Here is a 14,014-nt window from a genome sequence, read left to right as displayed (position 1 = left end):
TTACATTCCTGAATTTTAAACGCATTTAGTATTTATTTTTAACTTGTTTTATTTATTTTTGTAAACAAAATACACACCTGTTTTAAGTATTCTTGCCATTTTTAGCATATTGTAAGTGGATATTTTTCAAACATTTTGTTTTTAAATCATATGAAACACAATCAACCCATTGTAACTTCCCATTGATAATTCCTGAGCTTTGTAGCTGTGTATTATTTCTTTTTACCTTGTTTTAATATTTTTTTTTATTATTTTTGCATTTTACAGAGCTTTTTAATATATTGTGAGCATTTTAGTGTTATTTTAAAATAGGACTATCAATGCTCCTGACTTTTAAACCTGTATTTCTTCTGACATTAATCTCTCCACCTACAGATGAGGAGGGAGGTATTTGATTTTAAACTGGTTGATTTGGGGGGGGGGCGGGAAATGTACATTCATTTCCTTGTGTGTATCACCAGTGGGAAACTTGGCATTTTTGGATGAATACAAGTAGCCTCGCCATTCCATGCGTGACGTGAGTAAAGTGTAATTCCTGTCTTTATAGTGTGCTTGTTAGAGACTTAGCTGGCACCCAGAGCACTTTAAATCCCGGAGTCAGCAGCCCAAGACAAGAGAGCTTCCTTCGTCTATGTTTTTTTGCGTGAAGGGGGGAAACCATGCGTGTGCTGCAAACGATCTTAGTATCGAAGTGCCGTCCCACATAACCGATCCGAACAATCTGCTTTACAGAGGAGCACTGCCGGAGCTTATCGTTGGCAAACTGAAGACCAGGCCGACCTCTTCTGTGACTCTTAAACTCTAAATCTTAAGGTTGTGATTTCAAGCTCCACACTTGCGGGAAATTCCATAGGTTATGATCAAATTTTCTTGTATGCTAATCAAAAGAAATATTAAGAAACTTTTCCCAAAACAAGTTTCACAGTGACTTTGTAGGTGACATTTTCCTGATGAGAATAAGGTTTCGTATGCGATCAATAACAGCACCAGAATAAAATACCGGAAAGAAATGACCTGTCACTAAGAGAATTCATTAAATGACGCCGAGACATAATCAGAAAATCGACATCAAGAAAATGTTAATCACTTTACATATTCTTTAGCATTTTTATATATACACATTCTTATAGACGTTCAAGGTGTTCTAGTTGCTGTACTCTTCGTAGATAATCTAAACGAAATTACAGTACAGTACAGGACACGCAGTGTGGAGCTCACACAACGAATACTCTTGAACACAAAAAAAGTAAAGGCACACGGCACATCACGTCTGAGTTTAGTGACAACTACCTCAGAGATTGTAAGCTGGGTAGTTTCAAATCACTTTTTTATTAAAGGTTCAAGCAAACCTGAATAACTTTGCAAGAGACATTTCAGAATCCTAGTCAAATCCAGTACGATTGCTGTATTGATTGTACTGATTGCGGATGCTGTAAAAATAAAATGACATCAAGGGTGCTGTACGCAGAGGTCTGAAGCGTGCTCCACAGAAGAACCTTATCCAGAGGTGTTAAAGAAGTCGAGATCTTGCCATGAGAGGGGATGTGTTGCACCCTGGAAGAGGGAAATGATAAAATAATCAGTCACTCAACTCGTTTCCTCATCAGTGGCTTTTAGTGTGATTCTATATAGGATAAACAATTTACAGTAATACAATATAACAAAGAATATAAGCTGAAAGTTACACAAATGCTTCTTAATATTTTTCTAATTATACATTAAGAAAATATTCTGCATTATGTCTTATTCAGTCTTCTCCTTAGTATATTCTACATTTCAGTAAAACACAATCTAAATCGGCGATATCACAAGACCACGTTAGTATTTCTTTAAAAACATAATGTTCACTAGCAATATAAATGTGGAGCACTTTGGTTATTATAAAAAACACCAATAAATAAAGAAAACCAGGAACAGTGAAATAATCTAAGGCTATTACCGAACATTAACTAAATTGCTAATCACTAAAACATTCACATTTCATTTAATATACCAAATACATGGCATTTATGCTAACCATGAGGATTGGCGCTACCAACTTTGTTCTAATAACTCGATATAATTTAACAAATACACTCAAATCTGACCGGAAAATACTTTTGTCATAATAAATCATTGACAAGTTTTCTGCAAATCACAATCGTGTTTTATACACTTTTTACCTGAAGAGGGAAATGATTTATAGTTACTCAACTCTTTCTTTCCTCATCAGTGGCTTTGATTAGTGTGAATGAGGAAAGGCAATGGGAGCTCCCTCTCACTGTGTTTCACAGACATAAGTAGTAAATTATCGATTAAAACTGTAGACTCTACGGGTAGATAACAGATAAAAAGATTGAACAAAATAACATTCCAGTGAAAACTATACGAAATGACAGCGTCCATTTTACTTTTACATGTATCTATTTTAACAGCTGTGTAACTTTTAATAAACACAGTATCACGTATTCCATTCAGTTTTTTTCCAACAAGCAATGTTTGTTACTTCCAATCAGATTGCAATCAATTTTTTTTTTGCTTATCGTACTTTTGAGCACACGTTATCTGCTATTGTGTGCTGTATTATTCTTTCTTGCCTCACCAGGGTTATAAGGTGGAAGGCAGAAGGTTATTCTTTACATTTATTCTCCAGTTCTTTCTTCTATCACCCATCCAGGCTTATACTTCTGTCCTCTCCACACCTCACATTCTTCTCCGTCATCACCACCTCTCGCAGCCCATCACTACCTGTTTTTTTTACCCTTTTTGCTTGTCGCACAACCCTTCTTTTAACTTTTTTTAAAAGTTTGTCTTCTTTTCTTGACTTAGCATTGCTAAACAACATTCGTATTAATTCCCTTCCCATATTCTCATAACTTAATAACAATACTATTGCCATTCATTTAGCAGCAGCTGCAACTCACAACTGCCAACCCACTGAAGCTCAGCAGGTGTTAGCCTGGTCAGTACCTGGATGGGAGACCTCCTGGGAAAAACTAAGGATGCTGCTGGAAGAGGTGTTTGTGGGGCCTGCAGGGGGTGCTCACCCTGAGGTCCATGTGGGTCCTAATGCCCCAGTATAGTGACGGGGACACTATACTGTAAACAGGCGCCGTCCTTCAGAGGAGATGTAAAACCGAGGTCCTGAATCTCTGTGGTCATTCAAAATCCCAGGGCGTTTCTCGAAAAAGAGTAGGGGTGTAACCCTGGCGTCCTGGCCAAATTTCCCATTAGCCCTTACCAATCATGGCCTCCTAATAATCCCCATCTCTGCACTGGCTTCATTACTCTGCTCTCCTCCACACTGAGGGCTGATGTGTGGTGAGCGTTCTGGTGCACTATGGCTGCCGTTGCATCATCCAGGTGGGGCTGCACATTGGTAGCGGTGGAGGAGAGTCCCCATTACCTGTAAAGCGCTTTGAGTGGAGTGTCCAGAAAAGCACTATCAAAGTGTAAGCAATTATTATTATTATGATGTTTTATTTCAATCTTAATACACAACTTTTGTTTCCATGTTCCCTTTACCTTTAGCCCTTATAATACTCCTCCTTAAGTGGTCTAGAACCGACCCTGTTTTATCTGGACTAGATACCATATCCAGATCTATCAGTGCTCCCAGTGGAGCTGCCAGCACACTTACAAGTACCCTTGTGAGGCAGTCAGTGAATATGAGTCTGGTGTTAGCATACAGGGCCAACTCCTCGCTTAACACTCAGCTCAGTAGTCACTGGTGATTAAACTGCTAGCACAACTGGTCTATACTCATATTATTAATAATATTATTAACCTTAGCTTCCTTAGGGGTGCCTGTCTGGACTCAGAGGGAATCTTGCTGGCACAAAACCATCGCTCAGCTCACCTTGTTCTGTTTAGGGACTTTCCCTCGCCCCAGGGGGAAAGCGCCCTGGTTTAGAGACCTGCCCCGAGCTCAGTGGAACCACCTCTTGTCTTGGTTTCGAAACCAAGCTCAGAGGAATCGTGTCTTGTCTCGGTTTAGGGATTTTGCCCTGAATCTCACAGAGACGTGTCCTTACTCTTTTCCCTATAAATGATTCTTTATATTCTCTGTATGTTTCCTGTCCTTCCTTTTCGGCAACCTAATTGGGTGGTAACATCAAAAATATACTCACCCTGTGTGCCGTCTGGGAATTACCGGAGACCTGGAGAATCCTGTCGACTATGCCAACTGTTGTGGGAAATTCTTCATCAGAGGAGCAGGACACAGTCTTGTGCAGATTCAGTTTTATTGAGCTCAAACTGCCCCACAGAACAGACAAACTGCAATGGTTTCCCAGATCTTATATAAACAGTCAGAAGAAAGTTTGTTCCACAATCTGAGTGCTTGTCCTGCTCTTTGACATGTAATTACTCCTTGTCCTACTCTGCCTTGCTCTAGGTTCTGTCCTTTGATATGCAGCAGACATTAGTCTGGTTTATCCTGTTTGTGGGTGTTGTTCCCTTCTTTTATTATGTAGCATTAAGCCACTGGGGCTGCTAAAGCAAGTCAGCTTTATGGCATCTTAGTTTAACTTTTGTTTGATGCTAAATTAACAGACCCCATCAATACCTCTCACAATGTGCTTAAGTGGTGATACTGTGATGCTGGATAAGTGAGATATATACAGTGGTGTGAAAAGGTGTTTGCCCCCTTCCTGATTTCTTATTTTTTTGCATGTTTGTCACACTGAAATGTTTCAGATCATCAAACAAATTGAAATATTAGACAATGATAATACAAGTAAACACAAAATGTAGTTTTTAAATGAAGGTTTTTATTATTAAGGGGAAAAAAAAATCCAAACCTACATGGCCCTGTGTGAAAAAGTGATTGCCCCCTAAACCTAATAACTGGTTGGGCCACCCTTAGCAGCAACAACTGCAATCAAGTGTTTGTGATAACTGGCAATGAGTCTTTTACAGCGCTGTGGAGGAATTTTGGCCCACTCATCTTTGCAGAATTGTTGTAATTCAGCCACATTGGAGGGTTTTCGAGCCTTAACCACTTTTTTAAGGTCATGCCACAACATCTCAATCAGATTCAGGTCAGGACTTTGACTAGGCCACTCCAAAGTCTTCATTTTTTTTTCTTAAGCCATTCAGAGGTGGACTTGCTGGTGTGTTTTGGATCATTGTCCTGCTGCAGAACCCAAGTGCGCTTCAGCTTGAAGTCACGAACAGATGGCCGGACATTCTCCTTCAGGATTTTTTGGTAGACAGCAGAATTCATGGTTCCATTTACCACAGCAAGTCTTCCAGGTCCTGAAGCAGCAAAACAGCCCCAGACCATCACACTACCACCACCATATTTTACTGATGGTATGATGTTCCTTTTCTGAAATGCTGTGTTACTTTTACGCCAGATGTTTAGGGACACACACCTTCCAAAAAGTTCAACTTTTGTCTCGTCAGTCCACAGAGTATTTTCCCAAAAGTCTTGGGGATCATCAAGATGTTTTCTGGCAAAACTGAGACGAGCCTTTATATTCTTTTTGCTCAGCAGTGGTTTTCATCTTGGAACTCTGCCATGCAGGCCGTTTTTGCCCAGTCTCTTTCTTATGGTGGAGTCATGAACACTGACCTTAACTGAGGCAAGTGAAGCCTGCAGTTCTTTGGATATTGTTGTGGGTTTTTTTGTGACCTCTTGGATGAGTCGTCGCTGTGCTCTTGGGGTAATTTTAGTCGGCCGGCCACTCCTGGGAAGGTTCACCACTGTTCCATGTTTTCACCATTTGTGGATAATGGCTCTCACTGTGGTTTGCTGGAGTCCCAAAGCTTTAGAAATGGCTTTATAACCTTTTCCAGACTGATAAATCTCAATTACTCTGTTTCTCATTTGTTCCTGAATTTCAGAATTATAAATACTTAATTTCATTTTAACATTATAGAGTATTGCTTCTATAGGAGTGGAAAAAAACCCATTTAAATATTATTTAATTTTACTTTGCAAAACAGCAGAATGAGAAATAAACAATGGGGCATGAATACTTTCTGAAGGCACTGTATATATTTCTTGTCCTGTCTTGTTTAAAAAAAATAGCTGCACTGAAATTAAAATTAAAATATGGAATTATTACTAATGGTGCCAAAATAGATTATCATATTAAAAGAGATTCATACAATATCTTATTCTTTATTATTTACCCTTTATTGCATAAATATTTATTGTATTTGATATATATCCTCTCTGGGGATAAATACACTTTAGATTGTGCAACAAAGACTTTGAGCTCTTTTTGTAGACTTTAATCAGATGTGACTTTTATTTCCTTAAGAGTGACAGTTAAGGACCCTAATCTGTTTTATACACATTCTTTGCTTAACATGGTAAGTTAAAAGCTGTTACACAATTACAAGTCTATCCAATGAGAACAGTATTAATTGTAAGCCAGCAGCCATATCAACCTGCAACTCACAACTGGCAACCCAATGAAGCTCAGCAGGTGTGAGCCTGGTCAGTACCTGAATGGAAGACCTCCTGGGAAAAACTAAGGTTGCTGCTGGAAGAGGTGTTAGTGGGGCCAGCAGGGGGTGCTCACCCTGCAGTCTATGTGGGTCCTAATGCCCCAGTATAGTGACGGGGACACTATACTGTAAACAGGTGCCATCCTTCGGATGAGACGTAAAACTGAGGTCCTGACTCTCTGTGGTCATTAAAAATCCCAGGGTGTTTCTCGAAAAGAGTAGGGGTGTAACCCCGGCGTCCTGGCCAAATTTCCCATTGGCCCTTACCAATCATGGCCTCCTAATAATCCCCCTCTATGAATTGGCTACATTACTCTGCTCTCCTCCCCACTGATATCTGATGTGTGGGGAGCGTTCTGGTACACTATGGCTGTCGTTGCATCATCCAGGTGGATGCTGGATAGTGGTGGTGGAGGGGAGTCCCCATTACCTGTAAAGCGCTTTGAGTGGATTGTCCAGAAAAGCGCTATATAAGTGTAAGCAATTATTATTATTATTATTATTATTATTAAATTAAACAGGACTATACTTAACATTCCAAGACTATAAGGAATTCAATGCAATTAAGAAATTAATTCAATGTAGACCTAATTCATTTTAAAATTGAATAAAACTAAAAACTTTATACGTTATACACATAAATTAAACTCCATGACAAAACTATTTCAGTTTTAGTTAACTGTAAATAAGAGTATAGTCATAATTTAATTGACCAGACGAACTCAAAAGTGTCTGACTACAAAGTGACTAATAGACATCACTAATAGACATTTTGGGAACAATTAAAGGTTTGTTTCATGCTGAAAAGAGAAGAAAATAAATGTTTCGGCTGTGGAGCCTTCTTCGGATGTCACATGCTGACGCATCTACCTACTTGCACTAAAAGACATTTTAGTTGACTTGACTGGTGACTGACCTGGTGACTAGATTGGGGTTTTTAAGTCACCTGACTGGAAAAATCTCTTCCCACACTAACTGCAGCTGAATGGTCTCTCTCCTGTGTTAATGCACTGGTGCCTTTTTAAGACAAGCGATTGACTAAAACTCTTCCTACACTGACTGCAGCTGAACGGTCTCTCTCCTGTGTGAATGTGCTGGTGGGTTATTAAGTTACTTGACCGACTAAAACTCTTCCCACACTGACTACAGCTGTATGGTCTCTCTCCTGTGTGGATGCGCTGGTGCATTTTTAGGTGATGTGATTTAATAAAACTCTTCCCACACTGACTGCAGCTGAATGGTCTCTCTCCTGTGTGAATAAGCAGGTGTGATTTTAAGTGTCTTATCCGGATAAAACTCTTCCTACACTGACTGCAGCTGAACGGTCTCTCTCCTGTGTGGATGCGCTGGAGCATTTTTAAGTCATGTGATTTAATAAAACTCTTCCCACACTGACTGCAGCTGAACGGTCTCTCTCCAGTGTGAATGCGCTGGTGGATTTTTAAGTCATATGACTGAATAAAACTCTTCCCACACTGTCTGCAGCTGAATGGTCTCTCTCCTGTGTGGATACGCTGGTGCATTTTTAAGTTATGTGATTTAACAAAACTCTTCCCACACTGACTGCAGCTGAACGGTCTCTCTCCTGTGTGAATGCGCTGGTGGATTTTTAAGTCATATGACTGAATAAAACTCTTCCCACACTGACTGCAGCTGAAAGGTCTCTCTCCTGTGTGAATGCGCTGGTGGATTTTTAAGTCATATGACTTACTAAAACTCTTCTCACACTGACTGCAGCTGAAAGGTCTCTCTCCTGTGTGAAGGCGCTGGTGGATTTTTAAGTCATATGACTTAATAAAACTCTTCCCACACTGACTGCAGCTGAAAGGTCTCTCTCCTGTGTGAAGGCACTGGTAGGGTTTTGAAATTCTAGACTCACAGAAACGCTGCTCCTCCCTGTGCCATAATTGCAGTTTGTCCACTCCATCTGAGCAAGGCCTTGAGTGACTCTTCCTCATTCTCTGATCATGCTGGGGTCTCTTATTCTGCAAATGCTCCATGGAATGGTCTTGCTCTGTGTGCTGAAACTGAGATTTGTTTTCTCCACCGTGTCCTTCAGTGTGCTGTTCAGCAGTGTGAAACATCTGGGGCTCCTTCTCCAGCTCTTTGAGACTAAAACTGTCAAGTTCATTCAGTTCTTCCTCTCTTTGCCCAAGAACATACTCTCCAGCTCATTAAAACTTTCAACAATGTTCTCAGTAATCAGATTATTAAACCTGGGTGTAAAGTGATCAGATACCAAGGGATCATATGATTGTTTTAGACTCTGCAATGACAGTCTCTCCACTTGAACAGAACAAGGCCTAATTATCATCATGCGCTGTAAGAGCTGCTGTTGCTCCTCCCTGTACTGACTCTTCTCTGTGTGCTGTGAATCAGTACTGTTCTCTTCACCAGGGACATCAGTCTGCTGCTCTGCAGCGTCAATCAACTTGGGCTCCATGTCCTGCTCTGTAAGATTTAAAACATCCAGTTCTTCACTGTGCTCTTGTACAGAGACACAGCCCAGTTCATTACAACCTTGTGTAATATTGTTTGTGTCCAGATTATTTCTCTTTTCTGTAAAATCATCACATACTAAGAGCCCAGGTGTCTCACTCTCAGGTTCTGTGTTCATCATGGGCACAGAGTACAGATCCTCGACAATCCGTCTGCTCACTGTGTGCTGCTCCCTGAGTGTCTCTTTCCCTTCTGCGGCAGTGAGCTCTGTCTCCTGCATTAGACTGGACCCCCACTCCTCCTCACTGTGTTGCTGTTCAAGAGGAGCCCTTTCCCCAGCATCAGAGAGAGCACTGGCTTCTGAGCCTGTAAACACAGGACAAAAAGACAAGACCTTTATAATAATAATAATAATAACAATAATAATAATAATAAACTTTATTTTATATAGCACCTTTAAAGGTAGTTTCTCAAAGCTCTTTACAGAAGGCCAACAACAAAAAATATATATATTAATATAAGCACGATGAGAAAACACAGTTAGACGAGACAGTAGATGGTGGTACTAAGTCAGTAGGAGCAGAGGGGTAAAGAACAGTTAAATAAAGGCTCTTCTGAAGAAGAAGGTTTTGAGTCTGGATTTGAAGGAGTTTAGAGAAGGTGACTCTCTGATATCCTTGGGGAGAGAGTTCCAGAGCTTGTGCAAAACAGGAGAAGGCCATGTCACCCAAAGAGTGTAGACAGACTGGGGGACAAATATTTGAACACAATTAGAAGAGCGAAGGTTGTGAGGTGGGGAGTAGAGCGATAACTCAGACAGGTACTGAGGTGTCAAGCCATGGAGAGCCTTATAAGTGAGCAGGAGGATTGTTAAGTCGACATGAAACTTGACAGGAAGCCAGTGCAAGGACTCCAGGATAGGAGTAATCTGAACACTTGCACTAGACCTGGTCAGGATTCCGGCTGCCGAATTTTGGACATACTGGTGTTCGTTCAATGTGGATTTAGAAACCCCAGAGAGTAGAGCATTACAGTAGTCGATTCAAGATTAGACAACACTTTTCAGCCACAGTTAGTGATAACATAGAGCGTAGTCAGGCAATATTTCTGAAGTGAATGAAAGATGTTTTGACAACATGCCGCACATGTGGGTTGAACGTCATATATCATCTCCAAGTTTTTCCAATATAGACTGAAGCTCAAGTATAAGACAATCTACAGATAGAGTTACAGCATTGGTTTTACAAAGTTGATGGGTGGTGCCAATAAGCATGACTTCAGTCTTGTCACAGTTAAGATGAAGGACATTTTGAGTCATCCAATATTTTATATTGGAGATGCAACTAAATAGAATAGAGACAGCCCCATCAGCGTCAGGTTTGGTATGGATGTATATTTGAGTATCATCAGCATAGTAGTGTAGTGTCAAACAAATGACAAAGTTCAGGTGTCTGTGAAGCAGAAGTCCTTTTATTCATATGTCCGGCTTGCGACCACCAGACTTAAAAATTAAGTAGCTGAAGATGGTCCTTTATACCTTAAAACACAAAAAGTTACTATGACATATTCTAAACAAATGATGAAAAACCAACACCTGCCAATTAATTATATCTAAGTTGCAGACTAGACAACAGTTAGTTCTTTACATATTCTGGGCGTACAGCCTGCTTACCAAATGCATGCCCTAATCTTACTGACCAAGGACAGGCAGCATCTTTATATACATTTGAGCACAAAGCCTACGTCAAGCCACTAGACTGCATAGTTTGCAAAAAACATACAAAAACATGAAAATGATATTATTATCCCACTTCCTGGGCATCTCTCTTATCTCTTCATTCTTCAGTAGTGATAGCTGAGGCCATGTGATCTAAAAAGCTTTACACTACACACACGCGTACTAGTACACTGACGATCAATTTGGGTTGTTTAAACATAGCGGAATAAGTGGGTATAAGGGGATGTTCTGATTTAGCTTTGGGAGAAACCTAACTACCATGTAAAAAGTAAGTCTACTGTAATAATATCACAATCACATTACATTTACATTAACACTGTACTGAGAGAGAGAGGGGTAAATACAGACACTGATTGGACATAACAGCACATTAACACTGCACTGAGAGAGAGGTTAATAGATACATACTGACTGGACACTGCAGCATATTAGCACTGCACTGAAAGGGGTTAATACAGACATGCTGACTGGACACTACAGTACATTAACACTGCACTGAGAGAGAGGGGTGAATACAGACAGACTGCCTGGACACTACAGTACATTAACACTACACTGAGACAGAGGCATTTATACAGACACGGACAAACTTGAAATGACAGTACATTAACAATGCTCAGAGAGAGGGGGGTAAATACAGACAGACTGACTGGACACTACTGGACATTAACACTGCACTGAGAGAGAGAGGGGTTCATACAGGCACACTGAGTGGACACTACAGTACATTAACACTGCACTCAGAAAGGGGTTAATACAGACTGACTGGACACTACAGGACATTAACACTGCAATCAGAGAAAGGGGTTAATACAGACACGCTAACTGACTGGACACTACAGTACATCAACACTGCACTAAGAGAGAGGGGCGAATAAAGACAGACTGACTGGACACTACAGTGCATTAACACTGCACTGAGAGAGACAGGTGGGTTAACAGACAAACTGACTGAACACTACAGTACATTAACACTACACTAAGACAGAGGGGTAAATACAGACACTGATTGGGCATAACAGTACATTAAAACTGCACTAAGAGAGAGGTGTTAATAGCGACATGCTGACTGAACACTACAGGACATAAAGACTGCAATGAGAGAGAGGGGTGACAGACTGCCTGTACACTCCAGTACATTAACTGCACTGAGAGAGAGAGGGGTTGATTCACACACACTGACTGCACACTACAGTACATTAACACTACACTGAGACAGAGAGGGGTTAATACAGACACACTGACTGCACAGTACAGTACATAAACAATGCACTTAGAGAGAGAGGGGTTAATACAGACACACTGACTGACTGGACACTACAATGCATTAACATTGTACTGAGAGAGAGGGGTTAATACAGACACACTGACTGGACACTCCAGTAAATGAACACTGCACAGAGAGAGGGGTTAATACAGACACACTGGATTAATATTCCAGAGGAGTTAATACAGACACAGACCCTGGACAGTAATACTTAAACCAATTAAAATATTTTTTATATACACAATCATTAGTATACATATAAAATCTAGACCAATACAACGTAAATACAATACTTATAAATGTTGTTTCCTAATGACGTTTGATTACAAATTGATTCAGTGGAACAATGTTTGAATGTGAACGAGGTTTTTTCAGCACCGTAACCGGACAAAACAGTTCAGTTTCCAGTAAAGAATCCCGTTGGTACATCACACAAGTCTTTTCCACTTCACTCTGCATCGCTCCACTATATTCTCACCAGGGAGGAAAGTTTTTTTTTTTTATTTGATGACAGTTTGATTGTTAGAACGCGTACTGATAATGAGAATGTTTACTGCTGTAAGATGTTTTCTTTAAAATAAAGTTTGTTATTTAAAAAAATCTCACCAGTGAGAAAGTTATAGACACTGGTTTTAAACACACACACACTGACTTCATACAAGTCACCACACTGACCTGACAACTGTTTCATGTCAACAATATCTATACGTTTTCTTTCCTAAGACGTTGTATTATTCGCTGATTCAGTGAAACAATTGTTTAACCTGAACGAGGTGTTTATAACCGTAACCGGACAAAACAGTTCAGTTTCCAGTAAAGAATCTCGTTGCTACATCACACAAGTCTTTCCCACTTAACTCTGCATCTCTCCACTATATTCGCACCAGTGAGGAAGTTAAAGACACTGTTTTTGAACTAACACACACCTTGACTATATACAAGTCACCACACTGACCTGGCAGCTCCAGTTTCGTGTCCATTTCTTTTTTTATTCCTGCAGTGACTTCACAGGGAAGCGTGTGTCCAACACGATCTGTCTGTCCCTGATCTCCTCCTGCTCCCGACTCCTTCTCCCACAGCTGCAATCTCCACTTCAGGCTCTCGTTTTCCTTCTTCAGCTCCGCCATTTCACTCTCGACACTGTCCTCCACACACTGTGTGATTTTAAACACGGCCCGTCTCACCAGGATCTGGGAGACGCTGCGGAGTTTGTCTTGAAACTCCTTTTCAGAGTCAGACATCCTGTTTCGAAAAACTTCAGACACTTCATACACGATCGATTTGAGCAAAACTTGCATGAAAGAGTCAAGCTGGGTTTGCAGATTTAACAAGCACTCCGCCATCCTTCTTCAGAGCCGATCAGAAACAAAGGCTGATTTCCGAAGTTTAAACAGAACAACTATTTTATTCTTCACAGATCCTGTTGTCGGGGCTGTGATCTGTTCAAGCATAAACACAGTTGACGAGACGTTGAGTATTCATAACCTGAAGTTATTTAAAAAACAACAACAACAACTTTATTCTTTATCTGAAGAAAATGACTGAATCACCAACACGTGGGTGAAATACATGCAGGGTCGCGCAGTATGATGACGTCTTTCGTTAGCGCGGCCGCGGCTTCAAAACAATTGAGAAGCGGAGCTGAGAAAGAGGAGTTTCTGCAGCCGGATATAATCTTCACTGCACCTCCTAACGCCACCTAGTCAAGAGGAGTGAATCATCTGTGACATTCGCCGTTCATAACGGAACAGATTCATTTTTTTGCCCTTCCACAACCCTCCTCCCCAACGAAAACGTCTCAAGTGGATTTTTGTTCTACATCTCCATATGCAGGTTTTTGGATAAAAAAAAATGCTGTCATTTTCTTGCCAGCTGGCAGAATTTCTTCTGCACCGATAAACAAGATTTCTATTTCATATTTCACAAGTGTTTGAATTTCTCGAAAAACAAGTGGTTCCAAGAAAGGAAATAAATACTTGCATTTAACAAAATCAAGCCCTATGTGATTGTCCTTAATGATACTGTAACGCCCTCGCCTGGTGGTGAGGAGGAAGCGCCCCTAGGCGCTCGTAGTACCGCTGGGCATGCTGGGAGTGGTAGCCGGGGAGAGTCTGAGGGTCAGCACGATG

The 14,014-nt window shown here is 40.6% G+C and overlaps 1 protein-coding gene across 1 annotated transcript; it reads right to left on the bottom strand.

Moving 5' to 3' along the window:
• Positions 1–7,364: 7,364 nt before the first annotated feature.
• Positions 7,365–13,421, bottom strand: LOC148824488 (uncharacterized). Its single transcript, XM_088926447.1, has 3 exons — positions 12,841–13,421; positions 8,843–9,246; positions 7,365–8,543 (listed from the first exon to the last, which is right to left on the bottom strand). Exons 1-3 carry the CDS (start codon positions 13,226–13,228, stop codon positions 7,413–7,415), a joined length of 1,923 nt encoding a protein of 640 aa, XP_088782573.1. The 5' UTR covers positions 13,229–13,421; the 3' UTR covers positions 7,365–7,412.
• Between the last annotated feature and the right edge of the window lie 593 nt (positions 13,422–14,014).

This window comes from Atractosteus spatula, chromosome 10 (assembly GCF_055471065.1).
Source record: "Atractosteus spatula isolate fAtrSpa1 chromosome 10, fAtrSpa1.hap1, whole genome shotgun sequence".
NCBI classification, from domain to species: domain Eukaryota; kingdom Metazoa; phylum Chordata; class Actinopteri; order Semionotiformes; family Lepisosteidae; genus Atractosteus; species Atractosteus spatula.
This window is presented reverse-complemented; position numbering and strand designations above follow the sequence as displayed.

Excerpts from the sequence above, each read along its gene's own strand:
- LOC148824488 (XM_088926447.1), bottom strand. The coding sequence starts at position 13,228 with ATGGCGGAGTGCTTGTTAAATCTGCAAACCCAGCTTGACTCTTTCATG. Across the intron at positions 9,247-12,840 it reads CACGAAACTGGAGCTGCCAG|GCTCAGAAGCCAGTGCTCTC; the intron begins GTCAGTGTGGTG and ends CTGTGTTTACAG. Across the intron at positions 8,544-8,842 it reads CTGCAGAGCAGCAGACTGAT|CTGGAGAAGGAGCCCCAGAT; the intron begins GTCCCTGGTGAA and ends AGTCTCAAAGAG.